At 50.2% G+C, this 21,086-nt stretch overlaps 1 protein-coding gene across 6 annotated transcripts in view; it reads right to left on the bottom strand.

The window, feature by feature from the left end:
• The window catches only part of Grhl2 (grainyhead like transcription factor 2), a 136,404-nt gene that overhangs the window by 10,449 nt on the left and 104,869 nt on the right, over nucleotides 1-21,086 (bottom strand). For 5 of the 6 annotated variants that reach the window (XM_087190752.1, XM_004850226.3, XM_021262739.2 and 2 more), the window contains 5 exons: nucleotides 20,514-20,601; nucleotides 19,950-20,089; nucleotides 17,421-17,452; nucleotides 11,132-11,226; nucleotides 8,876-8,961 (listed from right to left, as the gene is read on the bottom strand). In XM_087190752.1, the coding sequence (XP_087046878.1) occupies nucleotides 8,876-8,961; nucleotides 11,132-11,226; nucleotides 17,421-17,452; nucleotides 19,950-20,089; nucleotides 20,514-20,601 (441 nt within the window). The remainder of the gene's footprint in view (nucleotides 1-8,875; nucleotides 8,962-11,131; nucleotides 11,227-17,420; nucleotides 17,453-19,949; nucleotides 20,090-20,513; nucleotides 20,602-21,086) is intronic. The other variant, XM_004850227.3, reaches the window with a different exon arrangement.

Below are 21,086 nucleotides of genomic sequence, written 5' to 3'. Positions count from 1 at the left end.
TCATTTTCTAAGCTGCGCTTGATGCTATTGTTGTTACTGATTGTATCACTTGGGCTAAGGTGTTGTGATTGATCTAATCAGTTGTCCTTCCTGGTATAATGAAAACGATATTGCCTCAGAGTCATTAGAGACTCAAAACCTAAAGATCAGCTATATCTGGAGACACCTCTGAGAAGCAACCATTCCAGAAGGGTTCTAAACACAAGCAACGAAGATACTTACAATATGCAATATTGAAGTATCAACCCAGGAATTAAACCAAAGAGAGAACCAACAAAAATAGAAATGAGAAGACATTTAAGCAAGGCACAAACCCAGACTTCCAGCTCACCAAAGACAAATTCTGGGGGAAATGAGGTGGAAAAGTCTGATAATCAACCACCTGGACACCCAGAACTGATAGTACAGGAAGTAACAAAACAGATGAATGAGGCTCTAGAAAAATTCAAAATAGAAATAATTTCCTAGATAACTACAGAGATGGTGAGTAGAATGAAAGACATGTTTAGAGACTCTAGAACAGAAACAGTTTAAAAAAACAGATGAGCTCAGGAACATGATGGAGGCCATGAATGCCCAACATAGGAAAGAAATGGAATCCATGAAACAGATTCAAACAGATATCCAGGGCATTAAAAACTCTATTGAAAGTATACACAGCAGACTGAGCCAATACGAAGACAGAATATCAGATATAGAAGACAGGATGGTGATCAGTGACCATGAAAAGAGAGATCTCTTAAAACTAGTAAGGGACTATGAGAAATCAAGCCAATAGCTCCTAGATGACGCAAAGAAGAATAATATAAGACTGATAGGAGTCCACGAGAAATGAAAAATTAATAATACAGTGTCAGCCAGAGTAAGAGAAATGGAAACTCATATTCTGTAGCCAAGAGAGTAACAAGCTCTACCTTTTTGGAAAAGAATTTGGAAGAAGCTATCCAAATACAAAATGCATATATCCTTTGACCTATACATTCCATATCTAGTAATCTGGTTTTGCAAAGATTTTCAAAACATCACTGTTCATAATGCACAGACCATTGGTTAAACACATTTTGATATTTCACAGTTGAAAACCATGTAGTCATGAAAAAGATGGGAAGTCTACATGAATTCTCATTTTTAAAAAATATCCTTAACATACTAGAGGGAAAGAAGACAAGTTTCAAAACAGTGTGTGTGTGTGTATATATATATATAGTGTATATATATACATTATATATATATAGTGTGTATATATATACATTATATATATATAGTGTGTATATATATACATTATATATACATGCAATCCCATATGTATATATAATTTGTGTATGTATGTATATAAAAAGCATGGTTGAAATACATAAGAAATATAAAAATAAATATTTTACATTTTTTATTACAATAAAAGATACATTGTCATTAACCCCCTTCAAATTCTCCCCCTCACTTTGAACACACTTATCCCAGCTTTTTGCCACTTTCTGTTAGTCCTCCTTGAGTGTTTTTACAAGGTGTGATAAAAAAATATGGCAAGTGCTGCTGCTGAGCACCATCCAACAGAAAGGCTGCTCACAAAAACATCACGCTGCGTCCTCATCTGCCTTATTCACTGGATCTGGCACCATATGTCTTTTGGCTCTTCCCTAAAGTCAAAATGACCTTGAAAGGTCAACATTTTGAATTAAGCCAGGATATCGAGGCAGCCACAACAGCGCAACTAAAGACACTCAAGACAGAGAATTTTCCAGAACTGCTTCAGAAGGTAGCCAGTATGATGGTATGAGTGTGTCTGCAGTGAGGGAAGTATTTTGAGGAGGATTAATGGCAATGTGTCTTTTACTGTAATAAGTGTTTTCATTTAAACACTCACTATATATAGTACATACAACATATTTACAGGACCCATTGATCTAGTAAAAGAGTGGACTGTACAATTCTGCAGTTTATTCTGGTTTTACAATGTCCATGTCCTTTTATAAATATAAAGTAGTAATTGCTGAGAAACAGACTCTGAAAAGGCCTGCTCCAGATGTCTGCCACGCCTCTGTTCCTCTGGGGGCTGGTGGGACCCACAGGCAGCTGAGGCAGGAGAGGTTCGGGATTGAGTTACTGAAAGTCTGGCAGAGGCCAGGCAGAGAGGCTGAAGAGTTCTAGAACAAAGCTGGAACCACTTTGGATCCTGGGAGGCTCTAATTCTACCGAGAATCACAGATTCCTGTCCCCCAGGAAGAACTTCCACCTTTCGATAAACCAAAAGGAGGCGGGCTGAGGACAGGGAGCTTGAGGAGCCTGCATGAGCAGCCAGAGAGCCAGCTCCACGCCACGAAGCTGGCAGGATCAGTCCTCGCGGCCACCACAGAGCCCAAAGCCGCCCAGTGTAAGGGGGGCTGCTCTAGGCAGCAAAGAAAATGGGCAAAGGCACCCATTCCAATACAGCATGAGAAGCACTTCATACAAAAAGCACTCTTACAAAGAACACTCATGAAGCACACATGCGCAAAATTCTGGTTTAAAACTATGACTACTGAACTAAAGGCATTTTAAAGTTCAGCAGAGGAATTAAAGGATTGATGCCAACTTAGCAAACCAAAGAGTCAGGAAGAATCCAGTCAAAAGATTTTAAAGTGCAAAGCAAAAATACACAAAAACCATGAAGGGAAGAAGAGACCTGCAGAATAGAGGAGGGTTACACGGGATGCAAAAACCATCCCAGCCAGAAAAGGAGCAGATGAAGAAGACGAAATGATCTAACAAATAACTGAAGAAAGACCCGTGTTTCTGGGCAGGGCCGGGCATTCTGAATCCCAGGAGATGCAATACGAAAAGGCGCAGACATCAGGTGGTCCAAAACCTCCCAATGCTGGAGCCTCCTGGACAGAAAGCACAAATTGCTGAGGGGGAAAGGGATAAACCTGGCTTCAGCCTTCTTGTGGGCACCTAGAGAAAAGGACTTCAGCCCATGAGTCCCCCCACAGCAGCTGCTCCTCCCTTCTCACGATGGAGGAGCGGCCTCTGGAGATGGGGGTCAGACGGCATCCAGGCATGCGGCCCACTAGAGGAAGAGACTCACCAAAGGGCCCCATCTGAACACAGACGCATCATGAGACAGAACGAGGCAAAAGGGCGGGAGACAAGAACCAGGGGAGCAACATAGGCCTTGGTATGCAAGTCCTTACCTGGTCTGGGAGCATGAAAAACCAGTGCTCAACAGGATTCCTGCAGCAGAAGGACGTAATGCAAAGAAGAATCTCATTGTTTCCCAGAAAAAAAGATTAAACTATTTTAGTGAAGTCTAGAGGTCGGGAGGTCATGGGAATGGAGTAGGTGTTTTCTTGGGCTCATCCTAGTAAGAAAAAGGTCTTTCTTTTTCGTTCGTTCGTTGGTTCCTTCCTTCCTTCCTTCCTTTCTTCCTTCCCTCCTTCCTTCCGGTACCAGGGATTGAACTCAGGACCTTGTGCTTGCCAAGCAGGCAGAGTGCCACTGAGCTACATCCCTGGCCCTCTAGTAAGGAAAGGGACAGATGTCTCACTTTACAGGGGGGCCAGGGAGCTGGAGGCTGCATGGAGAAAATAGCTGGAATTTTATTTTCAAATAAAAGAGGAAGGGACAACTTTAAAAGGGTAACTTTTAAATTAAAAAGGATGAAAACAAGCAATTTAATCTGACTGCAAAACTAGAAAGTAAAAGGAAATCACAGAGTAAAACTGTAAAGGAAGGGAAGAGATAAAAGTGGAGCACATCAGTCATTGCTCCAGGACAAACCAGAGTGTGCCGTGGGTGAAAAAGAAAAACTGTAAATAAATGAGAAGGAAAGAAAGAAAGAGAACTGCGTTTAAAGAAAACCACTTAACGCAGTGAGATGAAAGAGGCATCGATGCCTGACAAACGACCAAACCAGCAAGTGTGAGCAGAAAGAATGCAGGTGTGAAGGGACTGCTAGACGGGGTGTGCTGCGAGGTTGGTGGGATCAGAGTGGGCATGGTGTTAACCGAGAGCACAACAGGGGAAGGAAGAGCAAGACTGAAACTGCGTCGAGACAGCACCAAGGCAAAGTGCACTGCCCACGAAAGGAAACCTTGAAAAAGTCACTCGTGGAGGAAGACTTCAGTATACTTCTTTTAGGGCTGGGCAAATCTAGTAGACAAGTAAGTGAGAACAGCTGACTAATCTACTCTGTTTTATGTAGAGCAATAAACACACACACGTACACAGACATTACATCTCCTGCAGAAACTCTCATGTCCTTAAACCAACTCAATGAGAAATCCAGTTTCAAGTTATCCAAAATGTCTAACCTCTTGGAAGTACCACTCAGTGACCCTGGAGGGAGAGCACCAAACCATTTCGCTTAGAAATTTACATTCCTACAGCAAGTGACCGGGAAGACAAGTTACATCTGTCAGAATAGATGAACGCTACCAAGTTTCCTTGAATATCTTCTTGTTCTCTCCACATCCGTAGGGTCGACATTGCTTTAGTGCCCCTTGAGCCCCGCCAAGTTCCCTTTGGAAGAATTTCTACTCCCTTCTCTTTCCTCCCATGCCGGTGCACACAATCACTGGGACCCACACTTGCACCCTCAGATCGAAAACAACCCACTGAGGTGAGCCGATTCTGCACCCAGAGGGCTCTGAGAAGAGTCTCGCTGAGGGGATGAAGAAAGGAGGAGCCAGGTGGAGCCAATGCTCGGGAGGGAATCACTGCCTCCTCTATTTCCGGGGGTTCTACAATCAGTGAGGGGCAGAGCAGGTGCATGAGGAGGAATCGGCTCCGCAGTATTTCTGGAGCTACTTCCTCTCTATGGTTGGTGTGAGCCATGGCTTCTTAGCCCAGGGTCTGCAGATGCCCAAGGAACTTGGGTGGAAAAACACATACCCTTATTCTCGCTAAGCTCAAGTGGCATTTTGCATTTCCTTCTGTTGTTAACACACAGCGATTCTGTGTCTTTGTTAACAATGGAAATCACGGATATTTTCACATCACAGAATTCTGCAAATATTTCAAAATACTGATTACACTCATCCATCATATTTTGAAATGTACTAGTTACTGGCCCGCCCAGAGCTCATGACATGTAACGCATGACAGGGAGCACACTTCCTGCTGTACCACAAGCGTGCTCTTGATTATCTTGATGACTACATAAAATGACCCAGAAGGAGGAGACTGTGCAGCTGTCATGTGGAGGGAGCTGCCGCCTCTCAGGGGCTTGCAGAGCTTCCTCTGCCAGGGCTGGGTGAGCTCACTCACATGGCCTTGTCTGCTAAGTGGAATGGTGGTGCCTGGAGTTTTTTCCTGTAATTTCTGAGTTGTTCGAATGGAGCATACACTTACATAATGTTTACATCACTGATATCTGTAAAGACCCCAGGCTTCCTTGATACCCAGGAGGGTCTTGGACACATCTTGTTGTGGGGAGACTGGTTTCCGAGGTCTGAGACCGAGACTTCTCTGAACAGACCTCGTGGGCAGGAACTTCAGATGTGCGACGGCAGGAGGTGGAGGTCCCAGGGGTTGTGCAGGTGTCGGTGCAGCCTGCCCACTGTGGGGTCCAGCAGAGCCTGGCACAGCCCTAAGGTCCACAACAAGAAAGCCAGGGGCTCTCGCTTGCAGAACTCCCTGGGTGGCCACGTGCGACTTGTCACCATGCACGACTCTCTCCCCATGTGGGGTGGTGAGCCTCACCGGGAGCTCTAACTCCTTCCCACTCCTTTGGACGAGGAATCTCAATCTGCCTCCCACCTCAGAGCACTCCCGGCCACACCCCCACGCACATGTGCACACGTTTAGAGTATTCCTAGGTGCTGTTCTCAGTACCATGTCACTAACTCACGCAACGCTCACACCACGCCTGTATTTCACTTTTATCTTCACAGTATTATTCCTTACTCCTATTCTTCTTTCCGAAATGATGACCCTGTGCACAGGCACACCGAGGAACATGCTCCAGGGTGTTGCACTCCTACAGGCAGAACTAGCGTTGGAGCTCGTTTGTCGGACATGTGTCCGGTCACCGACCACTTCCTGCCTGAGTGCTTCCTGCCGCCTAATCTTCTCTCCATGGTCACACGTGTGTGACAGGAGGGCTTCATCTCCTTAGTGCACTTTCAGACACAGGGGCTCCCTCACTGGACTGCAGTTGCTCAAGTGCTTAGGTTGGCTCCACTACCTTGTTGGGAGCCCTCCCTCTGTCTTGGCCTCAGTTTCCCCATCTGATGATGAGGTTTACCTGCCATGCTCCCTTACATACTGTAAGGGTTACACAAAGCAGTGCATGTGACAGTCACGTCACCCACAGCGCTCAGCCTGGGGCACACATCCATCCAGGACATGCTGGATTCAGTCAGTGAATATTTGTGCTCAAGGCTCTGGAGATGCCCAGCCGACAAGAGACAAAACCCCTGACCCTAGGAGCTTTACAATCTAGTGGGGAAGAGAAAACCAGTGACCATCTAACAATGTCAGGCTGAAGGAAAATGAGGTAGGGGCAGAGTGATGGAGACGCCATTTGCCTAGGGATGAGAGGGGCCACCAAGGAAGCCACACTTGAGCGAGGAGTCCCGAGGCATTGGGCCTGGAGGAAGAGCACACCTGGGTGGGGGGGTCACCCAGACGTGAAGGCCCTGGGGTGTGAGTGGCTTTGCTGGGCTCCAGGGCTTGCAAGGAAGTGCAGTTCAGGGTTGAGAGTGTGCAAGATCACTGGTCAAGTCCCTCAACAATGGGCCTCACAGGGCACCAAATCCTCTGCCTTTAATTAAGCTTGCAACTTGGAACAATTGAGAAGCCCTTGTGACTTATGGGTGTTAACGTGATGCCAAACATGCAGACTCAAAGAAAAACAGTCAATCTTCTTCAGAGTTCTATCTTCCTCGTGTGGCTAAGCCCCCACTTCCGCAGAGCCTGTGGCCCTCCGAGACACCCCAAGCTGCAGGCCACCGTGGGTCCCTATGCTGCTCACCCCAACCCATATCTCCTGAGGGTGCCAAAGAGCTCACTGTCCAGGGCTCAGGAAGTGAGGGGACAGCTGGTGTTCGGTGTTAGTGAAACCTTTTCTTTCCACACCGGAACAGGAGAGGAAGTCAGAACCCGACTCTGGCAGAGTTCACAGGTCCAAAAGATGCCATGCACTGCCCTCCTGGGTCCCTGCTGCTTGGGAGTGGAGGTGGAGGTGGCCTGGGTGCCGCCTGGAGAGACTGCAGGGGACATTTAGTCTTGGCATACAGTGAGATCGCATCCTCAGGAAAGCTGTGAAACCATCTAGATGTTAAGGAATGAGAGGGAAAAGCGCCCAGCATGGAGGCAGGGTCACAGCCTAACAAAGCCAGGCGGCTGGGACCAGTGGCTCTGTACCTTGCCCATCACAGAAGGCCCCGGGGAGCCTGTGAGGAGTGGATCAGCTCTGGAGACAGCTGAGTCAGTCCGGTCCAGCAACGTGGTACTGAAAGCGAGGGAGCTCAGAAGATTTTATGGGGTTTTTGAACTATTTAGTCTATTTTCTGGGAATTTTAGCATCATTTAAAGAAATCTTGGTTCATGTGAAGAGGTATAGATCACATTTTTTGTCACATTCATTTTCAATTTTGTATTTCACGTATGTGGGGCCGATTCAGCAACAACAGACTCGGCTACAATGAGAAGCGTGGAGAACCAAGACCTCCCTGGTGTTTTGGGGAGAGCCATCCGTCTGTCCGTCTGCCCTGCTCAGAGGGCTGGCGACTTGCTAACAACGCTGGCACAGAGGCGGCGTGGGATGCACACTGGAAATGGACTTCTACCTTATTTTCAAAAATTCTAACCACAGACATGAATATATATATATATATATATATATATATTACAGTTCATCATTGTGACCACTTTCAAGTGTGTGATCCAGTGCATCTGGTACATCCACATATTCTCTGACCATTATCTCTAATTCCGAAACGCACTCATCGCTCCCGAAGGAAGCCCGCTTAGCAGTCCCTCCGCCCCCTGCTCCCAGCCCCTGGTGGGCCCCGCTGCTCCCAGGTCAGTGAATGTGCTGTTCTGGACACTGCTTAGAAACGGAATCGTGCAGTATTTGGCTTTTTGTGTGTGGCTCAGCAGTTCTACTCAGGACATACCACTAAGAACTGGGAACACACCAGGTGTGGTGGGGCAGGCCTGTAATACCAGCACTCTGGGAGGCTGAGGCAGAGGGTGGCAAGTTCAAGCCCAACCTGGGCAAATTAATAACTTAGTGAGACCTTGTCTCGAAAATTTAAAAAAATATATTTTGAAAGTATTGGTGATATAGCTTAACGTGAAGGCCCTGGGGTTAATCTCCTATTTTTCTCCATGAAAAAAAATTTTTTTTTAAAATTGGAAACAGGTGTTTATGTAGAATTTAGCCATGACTGCCCAACACAGCAGCATTATTCAGAACAGCCAAAAAGTGGAGAAAAATCCAATATCCATCAACGGATGAAGTGAAAAACAAAAGAATAAAGTTCTGGTTTATACTGCGACATAGATAAAGGTAAACAACAAAAGTATGCTAAAGAAATCAGCCACAGAAGACGGCACTGCAGGATTCCACTTAGGGTGCATCCTGGGGCATGAAACGTGTGGCCCCGAAACCCGGAGTCCCGCTCGCTCGGTGTCACAGTTTTCCCTGCCGCCCTGGGGCCTCACAGCTCTGAAAATCGGGGGCCGGGAGAGGCGGGACAGAACTCCGGCTCCAGGCAGAGTTGCGTTCGTGTGGGTAACCCGTGCATAACACATATGAAGTAACTCCCGAGCCCACGCTGGGTGAAACCAGCCGAGACCTGGGCTGGGAGGAGGGCACTCAGCAGGTGAGTCCACAGACCCCGGGCTCATTTGGCTGTCCCGAAGGGAGGAGGGGAGAGGCCGTGCTCACCGCGTCCATGAGGCCCTTCACCGTGGGCGACTTCAGCATCAACGCATCGAACACGTCGTCAGTCTCCTTCCTCACGTACAGCAGCACTGGAAGACAGGGGCGAGGCCCGGGACATCGGCGCTTGCGGTGACACGCAGCCGTGGCCGGGGCCTGCGGGGGTGGGGGGCAGCGCACGGCCCTTGCCCGGCTGCTTCTTCGCTCTCCGCCACCGAACAGCCCGGCCCCAGGCGAGTCGTGTCCGGCCGCTCAGCCCAGCCGCTGGGCCGAGGGGCACTGACGCCAGCCGGGGAGGAGCGAGGAGAGGAGAGGCGAGCCCGGCATGGGAGGGAGCGAGGGGGGACGGAGGACACTGAAGGCTTGCACACTTGTTTTCTCTTTATCAGATACAAAACTGTCTGTTAAATAAACAATGAGCATGTCTCCAGCGATTTCCAAATTTAGTCCTCTGGGATGAACATTTTCTAACCTCTATTTCAGCTAGATGATCTAGTGATCTAATGGTTATTGTAAGAGAGCTCGATGTTAGCAGAACGCGGGAAAATAAGTAGAACACAGATCCTCAGTTACATCCAGAGGGGAAGACAGGTCCATTTCAGATGAAAGTCCTGGAGCTTTTCCCCAGAGCGCTCACGTCCAGCAGGCCAGCCCCGGGAGACCCCATGCTCTGCTCTATGACACCTGCCTGCCGCTCCCCTCACAAGCCAGTGTCTCGGACAGTGACGCCGCCCCTTGCTTCCCGAGTGGCTGGAAAGTGCTGGGGTGATGCGGAAGGGGAGGGATGGCCCCCAGGAGGGACAGTGCTGGTGCTCTCCCACAGGCTGGTGACGCCTCACTCAGCTGGGTGTTTCCAGGCTTTCATTAGCTCTGCACTGGCAGCATGACCGGCACCCCTGACACCTGTCACAAGGCCAGAGATGGCCCTGGTGTCTCTAGCTGGGACACCTGACTGACAAGTGGCAACAAAGGCAAATCAATGCACAGCGCCCGCTTTGGTGACCAGTGTGAACATCATCTCTCTTGGGGAACTTCCAGCCAACAAAGAGGAAGGGCGGCCGCCGCGCCCGACTGAGTCTGCCCAGTGCCTTCATGGAGTGGGCGCTCCAAACTAGGACTCGGGGCTCCTGTCCTCTCCAGAGGTCAGTTCCCTCACTGCTGGCAGGTCGCAGTGCCCTCATGTGTCACTGTGATTCAGAGCGAGCAGGGCCATGGACTTATTTAAATTACAACCCAATATAATTTCTAGGGGCGATTTTTTTGTGCTGGGCTCCCAATCTCCAAAAGAATCTTTGGCCAAATCACTGGGCTCTGATTGTGTGCAGCCAGATTTCCACACAATTCTGCCCTAACTGAAGTGCAGGGCAGAAAAGGCTGAGACGGAGTTGGGATGTTCGACAGTGTGAGGTCAGAAAACCTTTCCAAGGTTTGAGGGATGCCGGCCTAACACTGATGCGTTGATGCTCTTCCATTCTGGAACCCCCAGTGCACACCTGAGTCCGATGCGACTCAGCCAGGTACAGGTCTAGAGAACAGCGGGTCGTGAACAGGAAACTTGGGGTGCTTACTGTGTGCTAGGTCTCCCTGTACGGGCTCCTTGGGCCTCACAACAGCGCTCTGAGCCAGGTCCCCTTGTCACCCCACTTTACAGAAGAGGACTCCAGGGGCTGAGGCAGGCTATGAGTGGTGACCTTGACCAGGAGGCAAATTCCATTACAACAAATAGGAAAAATAAAGCTTCTCAAAAGGACACCTAAAGTCGGTGCCCATGTCTAAGCAGGTGAGCCAGGTCACCAGGGATAGCACAGGATAAGCCGAGTCTCCCAAAGCCCTGCAAGTTGGCCACTAAGGACAAGCGCGCCAGTACAGGGGCTGGGCGGGGCACAGACAGCCTCGGGCTTTGTTTCTGATCCTCAGGATGGCAGAATAAGACAGAGGCCAAGGAGGAAGCAGAGGGTTGCCTGCTCTGCAGATCGTCACTAGTTTTAGTGGCACATGCTCCCTGCCCGGCCCTGCAGGCTGTCACTGTCACCAACACAGCAGGAGTTTCTCAGCACACACCGGGAATCCTCCAGGGCAGAGGACGAGCCCGTGCCCAAAAGGAACCTCACTTGGGGTGCTGAAAAGGACAGGTCCAGGCTGGAGAGGACAATGAACCTCCTGTGTAATAACTGTGTGGGCGAGGGCTCCCCAGAGCCCTTCCTGACGAACTGCCCCCCGCCCTGAACACCATGCTGGGGTACATCCCAACCCAGGAGGTACCTCGCTTTACGCCTTCTTCTTTCATCTGCTTAGCAGGTGCAGAGCCAAACTCCTCTTCCATGGGCCTGAACATCCGCTTCACGAGGACACTGCTGCTGGAAGACAGCAGAGGCTTTTAAGCAAAGCAGACAAGGTCCAAACCCAAGGTCATGCATGTGTTGGTCCTTGTCTTTTTCCCAAACTGGCCCCACTTGCCACTTCGTTCTTCCCCTTGCAGGTCCCGGGGCACCCCTGTCGGAGGCAGAACACACACTCTGCCTTGGGGTGCTGACCCCAGATCTACTCTGCATGAGGGGAGGTGGTTGCGCTTTAGCCCCTGCAGCCTGCACCTGTCCCTCTCTTCTGCTCAGATCCGGGCTGGGGGCAGCAGGAGTGAGCCCTGGGGTTTTGCAGCTCTTGCATGAAGCTGAGGCCTGGCTGTCCAGCTCCTCAGGCACAGCAGGAACACAAGCCACCTCCTTGGGACTTGTCCCGACTTCCTGCTGCTCTCCTTCTCTGGCTGGAGCAGATGAGACTGCAGTCCTGGGAATTCCTCGGGGACCCCGGAATTTCCCCTCTGACACCCATCTGCTGAGGCCAGACAGGACCTCAACCACCCGTTCGGATGGTTCTGCATTTCTTCCTGGAGTTCTGGTCGACCCCAGGCACTCTAATGGAGAAGACAGAGGACAGAAGACACCATGCTCCTACATGGACTCTTACTATTCTGGAAATTCGGCAGAACCACGAAGGCAGGAACTATGGGACCACACTGCCTTGGTTCAAATCCCTGCTTTACAATTCACTGCTGTGGGAACTTGGACAAGTTTCTCAACTTCCCTGGGCCTCAAACTCCTCCCGCTTAAAAAGTCTGTTAACATAAAAACATTTGAGGACATGGAAATGCTAGTTACCCTGGTTTGATAATGCCATATTATATACATATATATACGTATCAAGCTATCATAATGTACTCTAGAAGTAAATGCAAGTATTACATGTCATATCAAAAGCAAAATTTAAAAACAATTTAATGAAATCAAATTGGAAAGGAGGCTCTCCTGAGCACTGAGGGACACATTTAGGCTCGGCACTCGAAGACTCTCTGGTACTCTGTCAGCACCCTCAGGTGCTGGATGAAGACAGAGATGGTGAGAAGAAGGTGGAGAGATTTGAGGATGAGCCGTTTGAGAAGACTGGATAGGCAACAGCTTGAAACAGGCCAGAGTCCTCTCTCCATCAATCACAGAGCACACAGCCCCAGCTCCCACTCTGGTCATCTGAGGACTTACACTGGTAAAGTCCCTGCATGGATGGGCGACACTGGATCAGTCCAGAGCTGCTCGACAATGTGAACCCTGCATCTCCCTGTCGGCATTGCTGTCACTCAGAAGTTATCGCTTCTTCAGCCAAGCGAATGGCAGGGTCAGGGGAAGAAAGCACGTGGTATACAACTGAGGGGAGGCCAAACATATTCCCATCCACTCTAGTGGTTTGAATTATTAGACCAATGGTGCTCTCATTTATCTTCTCATATTCTAGCTCATCCAAAAGGTGGCCCAACCAACAAAACTCCTTAGTGAGCCCTCAGATTCTACAAAGCACATTTCATCTCGTCACTTAAGTGTCGCAGACCCCGTGAGCCAGCCAGGCAGGTACCTGACTTTATCCCACTTCAGCGAGGACCCATGGCTCAACGTACTGAGGGTCTTGTGCAGGGCAAAGCAGCTAAGAAGAAAAACAGGTTTGCAGAAGGCTCATCTTTGAGAGGAGCCCTGGGTAAGTTACTCAGTAAATCCTACAGGAAGATGAGTAAGGGTATGAGGAATCATATGAAGAGTCAGCACTCTCTTATTTTCTTCCCTAGGATGTCACTGAAAGCAGCTGGAAGAACAGTCTAACACTCAGTCCCAGCCGCGGGTGGCAGTGAGTTCGAGGGCCTCACTCCCCCTCCTCCCCCCTCACTCCACTGTGACAACAGCAGGTCCTGTCACTCTGTCACGTCCTGGAAGTGCAGTGACCTTGATCTCTGGACTACAAGATTAGAAAATCCATTCACAGAGCAATCAGTGGCCATGAGGTTAATGACGGGTAAATAGCCTGAAATGTCACCAGACACTCTCATGCTGTGAGCTTTCCTACACTAGTGATTTTCTTTCTTCACTAAGCAAGATTTATTTATATTTCTCCAGGCCTGTTGACTTTTGATAGCACCCTGTTCTGAGCCATAGTAGACCTTGCCATTAAAATAACATCTTGGATAAACCACACTGCTCATGGGAATTCAGATATGCTTTTCCATGCTTTCAAATCTATAAACCCAGTAGGAGTCAATATGTTTGATGTGTTCTGGATTCAATGGTTTCATTTATTTTCAATGCGAGGCCAGAAGGGAAAAGCTGATAGGATGAGTCCATTTGCAAGATGAAAGGTCTGACAGCTTAGGCTTCCTGGTGTCTGAGCAAATTAAGTTTCATTACAGCACAAGAGGACTGGAGAACCAGGAAAAGCTGCTTGCTCTGGCATCAGACTCCCTCCTGCTGGCACTGGGAGGGGATCAATGTGCAGAATGACCCCAGAGCAGCACGTTCAGCCACTGGCTATGGGTCAGTTTCAGGGAAAGCGAGTCCCTGAGGCATGAACAAAGAAGTGCTAAGTTTCGTCACAAAAATACTGTGAAAGTGGCAGAAAAATACTGCAAAGCATGGGTCTCTGGCCACACCAGGTGAGCTGCTGGAGGCACTGGGTGCCTAGGGAGGAGAAGCCCCCCCAAAATTCCGGGAGGGGTTGCAGGCTCCCTGGAGACAGAGCTCGTTTTTCTCACCACTGTGCTTTTTCACACCTGTGAAAATGAATCACCATGAGAGCCCGCATCAGCAGAGGCCCCAGCCCTGTGTAGGAGCAGAGCAGAGAGGCTCATCCAACAGTTAAGGCCTCACAAAGTCTTTCATACCTTGGAGCAGAATCTCGACTAATTTACCTTCAACAGATTCCTCTTTGGGAAAATCAGCCCAGAATGACTTTAATCAATGCTAGCTTGGGGTGTTTAAGAAGTCACTGGACAAACCAGTGAAAGGAAGGAAAGAAGGAAGGAAAGGAAGAATAAATTTATTAACTCTTATTGTAGTTGTGAGCTCAGAATTCAAGTAATAAATGCTTGGGTCAGTAGGCCCAGAAGGATCATGTTTAAAGGTAGTTCAGATATTTCTGCTTCTGACTAAAATGCTATAGCCTGTGACAGCAACGTTCTAACCAAGAACAACTTGAAGATCCATCTAAAATATCTGGAAGATCTTCCTGAAGGTAGTGGAGAGCCAGAGCCTGCAGGGCCAAGCATTCAGTGATGTGAGCCAGGGGGCACGGGGACACTTTCTCCTCCAGTCACCTGCCGGCTCCACTGGGCAAAGAGGACGATAGGATCCCAGCGAAGGTAGATGCTGAGGGGCAAAGCAGTGTGCCTGGTGTGCGAGCTCACCGTGGCAGAGATAAAAGTTGGGACTTAAGGTGGCAGTGTTACCCAGGGCTTCTGCTCAACCCTGTAGAGCACGGAGGCGCAGAGAATATTCCCACTGGGGCTTGCACGGGACAGCATTGGAAGAAGCCACGCAGAAAGCCCTGGGCCAGCGCGGCGGGGTGAAGGACCGGCTTGCACAGGTCTCGGGAAGGCTGTGTGGTGCCCGTGAAGACGGCCCCTCAGCAGGGCTGCGTGAATGCACATGGCGACCTCGGGTCCACCAGGCACACGCTTCTGGGCTTGTCCAGCGATGAGGCAACACTGTGCCTCCAGCAAGGCCGAGAGCTCTCCTGACGAGGACCTGTCTCTTGCTGCCTCCGTCACAGCCACAGATCAAGAATTATGAGGACCGGGCTGGCGCACGGGGCAAGGGCTCAAAGCAGGTCCTGTGAAGGGTGGCTCGGGGTGGTCCAGTCCCTGCCTCTCTCACTTGCCAGCTGTGCAACTCTGAACAAGTTTCCCACTTGGCTTACTCACTATCGGAGACATTGAGACATTTGAGAGAATACAGTAAGAGAATCATCGAAGTCCTGGGCGAGCACCTCGTGAGTCTCCAGTGAGTGTTCACAGTGACATGTACAGGAAACAATGACCGAGCGGCTCTCGTGGATTAGTGCGGAGCTTCCGATGCTGCCCACTGCTCAGTCACACACTAACCAGAAGATGTGCCGGAGTACGAGACTCGGCCCTCGGGCCTCAGGACTGCGTGATGACACAAGGAGATTCTCCCAGGGAAACAGCCCATGGGTCAGAAGCAGGCCAGGAGCTGTCTACAAGGCTGGAGTGCGAAGAGGGACAGTTTGGGATGAGGATGGTTCACAGTGGGGTCTGCACATCAAGCTCAGGCACTTCCTCTCCTGATACTGAGTTTACCATGAGTTTTTCTCACTCATTCTACTAAACAGAACATCAACGCTAGGTGGAATTTTGAGAGATGGTCTCAAGCAAAGGCCTCAGTGGAAAATTAAGGAGGCCAAAGCCCTGAGATCAAGATGCTGACCCAAGACGTCACAGTGGTAAACGGCAACCGAGAGTAGAACCTGGTCAGAGTAACATTCCTCCCACGACACCATGCCGCCCTGCTAAGTGCATGAATAACAGATTAGAACTGATAGTGCTCATCACTCCTGTGCACCCCAGCCACTCTAAATACGTTATTTATGTGCCAACAGAAAGAACAATCTATTGGGTATTTAAAAGTCTGCAGTTTGAGGCTGAGTCCCAGACAAGGTTCTGCCCCTGCCAAACAGGCTGGGAAATCTTGGGACCCATTGGAGCCTCCCTTACTCTGGAACTGAAAGTTGCCAACTGTTTCTAAACAGCCTGTGTTAACTACTCAGCTCTGCTGGAACAGCACCAAAGCAATCACAGACAATGCGTGGAGGAATTAACATGGCTGTGTTCCAGCCAAACTTTATGGATGCTTGGATTTCATAAAATTTTCACATGCCATGCAATAGTATTCTTCTGAATTTTTTCAACTGTTGAAAAGTATGAAAACCATTCTTAGTTGCAGACTATTCCAAGGCAGATGGGAGCCTGACGTGGTCCTCATGCTGTCCTTCGCATTGGCTCTAGCATTGGCTTCACCTGGCTCTAGCATTAACTCTGCAAGGTCTGCCCCATGCACTTCACCAAGTGTGAAATGTCTCACAGGTAAATACATCAGTTACATAGGAACAGGGAAGCCCAGGTTTGACTGTCGTTGGGGGAAATGACCTACAGATTTCAGTTCCCACATCAAATGCAAACAAAGACTATAAAATAAATATTAAAAGTGAATATTGAACGAGGAGAAAAATAAGCACCCAAGTCATAAGAGAAAATTACCCCAATATAACCTGCAACTCCTATGGTTCAGACGCATGAATTTTAAGGAGAAAGCCAATTGTAAGGAGACTACTAACAAACTTAGTGGCATCCCGTGGGGAAAGCAAAGATGTTGAGAGGTAAAACTATATTTTAACAGCTGCAGGGGGAAAGGGATGCTGATCCAGAGAGCAGGTGAGGGAGTTCAGGAGCAGGTAGATGTCGGCTGCACGGACCACATCGCTTTCCAGGAGCTGGACTCATCCGGAGTGCACTGAACGCACCATCATCGGCAATGCCCAAGCACACGCTGGCGGACCCCTCCTGAGGACGCGGCCCAGATGTTACCGTCACCCGGAAGGGGAGGTCAGTTCAGTGAGCCTGGAGGCTCCTTTGGGGCTCTAAACTGGTAAGCTTTTATATGAGTTTAGGACAGAAAGCACTCGGGATGTGGCGGCCCCTAAAAACCTGAGGACCAGTCAGGTGTCCCGTGCGGAGATGGGAACGTTTCCGTCACTGCTGGGGTCGTGCTGTGGGGGCCTGCGAGGACAGCCTCCTAGCTAAAGTCCTGGGGGAGCACGAGCAGCCTCTCAGCCTTCCCAGTCCCACCCAGCCAGCCCAGCGCGAGGGCATGAGACAGACTGGCGAGTCCTGGGCAGCACGGGAGGCGGGGCGAGCTGTCTCCTTTGGCTTTTGCCTCAAGTTCAACTGTATCTTGTGTTGGGGCCAAACAATGGGAGCGAGGGCTAGCACCACAATTCCAGTAATAGACTGTTGGTGGAAAGGTGGAATGGAAGAAACGGGTCACTTAAAAAATAAGCACTTCCTCAGAGGCGCAGCATAGGAAGGAGAAAGGTGCTGCCCGGCCTCCCCCAGAGAGACCACTCTCCATGGGGACTGAGCTGAGGGGGGCTTCCGGAGCCACACACTTCCAGCCCGGCCCTGCCGTGACTGACTGGGTGTTCTGGTGACAACTGAGTGCCTTACCCTTCTCGTTCATCATCCGTGTTGTAGTACACCTGTGGGAGAAAACAAGAGGCTCACTGTAGGTCAGACACAGGAAACGGAAATGACGACATGACGCACTTTCCTGAGGCAGAAACTGTCTTCAAAAGACAAAGTTGTTTGATGATGGCTGTGTGTGTGTGTGTGTGTGTGTGTGTGTGCCTGTGTTTCTAAAGAAATACAAATTTTAACCTCTTTACATCCTCCCTGGGGTTAATCCTTAGATTTTAATGAAATAAAATTGGAAGTCTGCTTATATCTAGGTAAAGTCAGTCTGATTGGATTACTACAGCCCTACACCAATTCTTGCTTTTGACATTAAGAAAGGAAGTTGTTGGCCAGATTTGCATTCGTGATTTAGAAAGGCTCTAGAACCATGGGAAGCCAGAGAGGTGCCTCCTCTTGCCCCAATTATTTCTAAAAGCTGTGGGTCTCTTGTGGGCTTTGTGTGCTCAGGGTCACTCGTGTCTAAACATTCACATATTCCCTTTAAAAGCAGCCTCCCATCCTGACCCCTGGGTCTCTCCCTGGCCTTTTGGACCTGACCGCACCCTCCCTATGGATGTTCCTGAAGGCTCTCGACAGCTGCTGGGATGCCACCAAGCCCAGCCCTGCTGCTCACTGGTCCTGGCTACCTGGAACTCTGTGATGCGTCACTCTAGTTACAGCCAGATTTCTCTAGGAACTTTTCCCTTCCGTCTTCCTTAAGGACCATTGTGGTGCTGTATGCTTTGCTTCTTCTTAGACAGAAAACAATGGAGTTTTGTTTTTCCACCCCTAGGCTGTACTAGAAATGGGGCTGTCCTCTTAGAAGCACACGGAGTGGCCCTCAGGAATATGGGGCTGGGCTGCACCGCTGGCCAAACATTGGACTGTTTCACCAAAGTCTCTGCTGGGCTTGTTTCGTGGCCCCTTTAAATGCAGCGTCACACTTCCACCCTGGCTGACGCCCTGCCCAGGTGATCCCAACATGCAAGCGGCTTCTCGTGTTTCCCTGCCCTCCCAACGGGCTGACCCCGATGTCCCGGCCACTGCATAGGCATTTCTTCTCCTCTCCCATAATGGCCTGCTGCTTCTCCCCTGCCTGTCTTAGACTGCCTAAAATTACCTAGAAACCTACAAATGCAGATTCCTGGAAACACTTCAGAGTGTCTACTGTGCAAGTCCAAATCCTTCCAAGAACACCCGGGAGCTGGGGCTATGGACAAAGCTCTGTTTGAGGGGCCCTTCCTGAGGTGAGGGGAGAGGATCCCCAGGTCCAGGAGGCTGCAAAGTACATTCCTGAGGCACAGACACCCAGATACAAGCTGCCGACAGCGACTAAAGGGCCCCACAGTGCCTGCACAGTGGATTCACTCCACCTATGAGTCCTCAACAATCGCCTGTCCACATGTGGATTGGGGGGGGGGTCCCTCGGTGTGGCTTGGGGGGCTCCTGGCTGGGAGAGTGCTAGGGCCACCGGTCCCACAGCTGGGCAGAGCAGGACTCACAGCCACCCGGCTACTGAGGGCCTTGTCCCCCTTCAGACAAGCCAGTCCATCTCGGGGCCCACTGTGTTGGCCACTGTGAGCTCTTATCTTGCACGCAAAGCCAGCAATCCCTGTCCTGAGCTCAGCTCTGGCTATGATTCTGCCTCCTGCCTTGGGCCATCTCCCTGGTGGCTGCTTCCCAGGAAAGGCAGCCTTTAACACCTGGCCTTCAGCTTGGTGAGCCAGACAGCTTCGGGAGTCACAGAGAGCTCTTGGCACAGCTGCTTGGTCCTCAGCTGCCAGGAGTGCAGGGCAGTGCTGGCTCCTCAACTCCCCTCCCGCAGCAGGACTCCACCATCCCAGTGGCCAGGGGGACAGTGACCAAGCTGCTTCGAAACTATGCAGCCACAGAAAGGTGAAGATTGTGAGCTCCAGAGTTGGCCAGCGCCAGGAGCCCAGCGCATGATACCGACAGGCAAGTCTCCTTCCAAAGATTCATTTCCAGCTTTGTACTTTCATAATTAAAACTTTAGGTGCTACCAGATATTCTAATAACCTGAGCTACCATAGTGGGCTAGTTACTGGAGTTTGTTAGTTTAATATTAGCTTTTTCATTTCACATGTAGATACACCTAGAAGACAGGAGTTGCTTGTTTTGTTTTCTAAAGGGAGAAACTGTCTACAACCTCATTTGTCTTTAGATAAGAAATGATTTAACCATTCATTGGAAACTTGTAATTTTCTAAGGGGAAAACTGCTGGTGGGATCTGAATAAAGACTTCTTCCCCTACTGCAACTCTGTGAAGCCACAAGTGGAGCTGTATTTCCCACCGTTAGGTGGCGTGCTTGTGCACCCAGTGCATCTGGAAGAACATGGCCAAGGAACCCTGACGCTTACAGAAAATCGACCCTGATTTCCTCTTCTTTCATTGACACTGTCCTCTCCTGAGACATCCCTTCCTCTAGTGAAGGGACAGTGGGTTTTACTGTCTCCAGGCTCTGCCCCCAGGAGCCCAGTGGGGGAGTCTCGGGGAGGCTGTACCTGTCCGGTCCTCTGCAGGTTTGCAAAGTGGACGTCGGGTATGAAGAGCACGGGTTGAGAGTGCAGGTCGGGCATGGTCTTGAAGTAGGTGATGTCACTCTTCTTCTGTAAAGGCATGGCGGCCAACTTCCCGTCAGAGGCTGGACGCGACCACAAAACCCATAAACGACAGGGTTACGCATGACTGAGAACTCACACCTGTCAGCCTGTCTCAGAGAACACGCGGGACTCTCCTACAAAGCCCCCAAATACCACAGCCACGAGTGCACTTTAGAATCCCCCGGCCCTCAGGGAACAGGGAGCCTGGGCCTGCTCCACGGGCTGCTCACACCTGGCATAGCCGTGTGTCCTTGCTCCTGGTCTGTCCCAGGAGGACTCTGGTCTCCATACTGCAAAAATCCCACCTACCCGCCCTCGCCAAGCTTGTGTGATTCTTTGCTCTCACAGGGACTGTCACCCCGTCACCCTGGCCTGTGTGCTTGTGTCCCCCCCATGCTTTCCACCTGCCCCAGGCACCGGCCCCCCCAGGGCTCCCCATTAGCAGTCAGCCTCGGGCAAACTCACAGTTGTTACTTGGGGTCTGAGGGGCCTGGCCCTTCCCTTTCTTCCTGTTCTGCTTCCTCTCTTCATCTCGGATTTTCCTTTCCGCGCCCTGTCGGGGAAAACAAACACAGACCATGCTGGCCAGGTTATGGGAGCATGGAGGAGTCCTGCCACACACGAATCTCGGGGTCAGAAGCCCCGCTGGTGCTCAGCCTTCGGTTCTGAAAGCTGAGGGCACTGGGTGAGCCCTTCTGACCTGGGAGCGAGTTGAGTCCATGGTGTCCGAATTTCTTCCTTTTTTGCTCTCTTGCCTACTTAGAGAACTTTAGTTTTGAAGCCATACAGAAAGCCCGGGCCCCGATCTCTAACCTGCTGAGACCCTTAGGAAACTTTAGTGATCATCATAAAATGGCCCAGGATGAAGCACTGGCCCTCAGTTCACTCGCTGGCAGGGAGAGGGCTTCACAGCCGCATGTGCCTCCCTGTAACATTTTCCCTTGCTTGTACGAACGTGAAAGAATAATCAAAGTGGGCGAGATACGGAGGGCGCCCACCCCTCCACCCCTCCCTTGGCCAGCGATCCCACGGACAGAT

Source organism: Heterocephalus glaber, unplaced genomic scaffold, assembly GCF_053883595.1.
Source record: "Heterocephalus glaber isolate CG9 unplaced genomic scaffold, H.glaber_assembly_v1.0 deba00001556, whole genome shotgun sequence".
Lineage (NCBI taxonomy): Eukaryota > Metazoa > Chordata > Mammalia > Rodentia > Bathyergidae > Heterocephalus > Heterocephalus glaber.
This window is presented reverse-complemented; position numbering and strand designations above follow the sequence as displayed.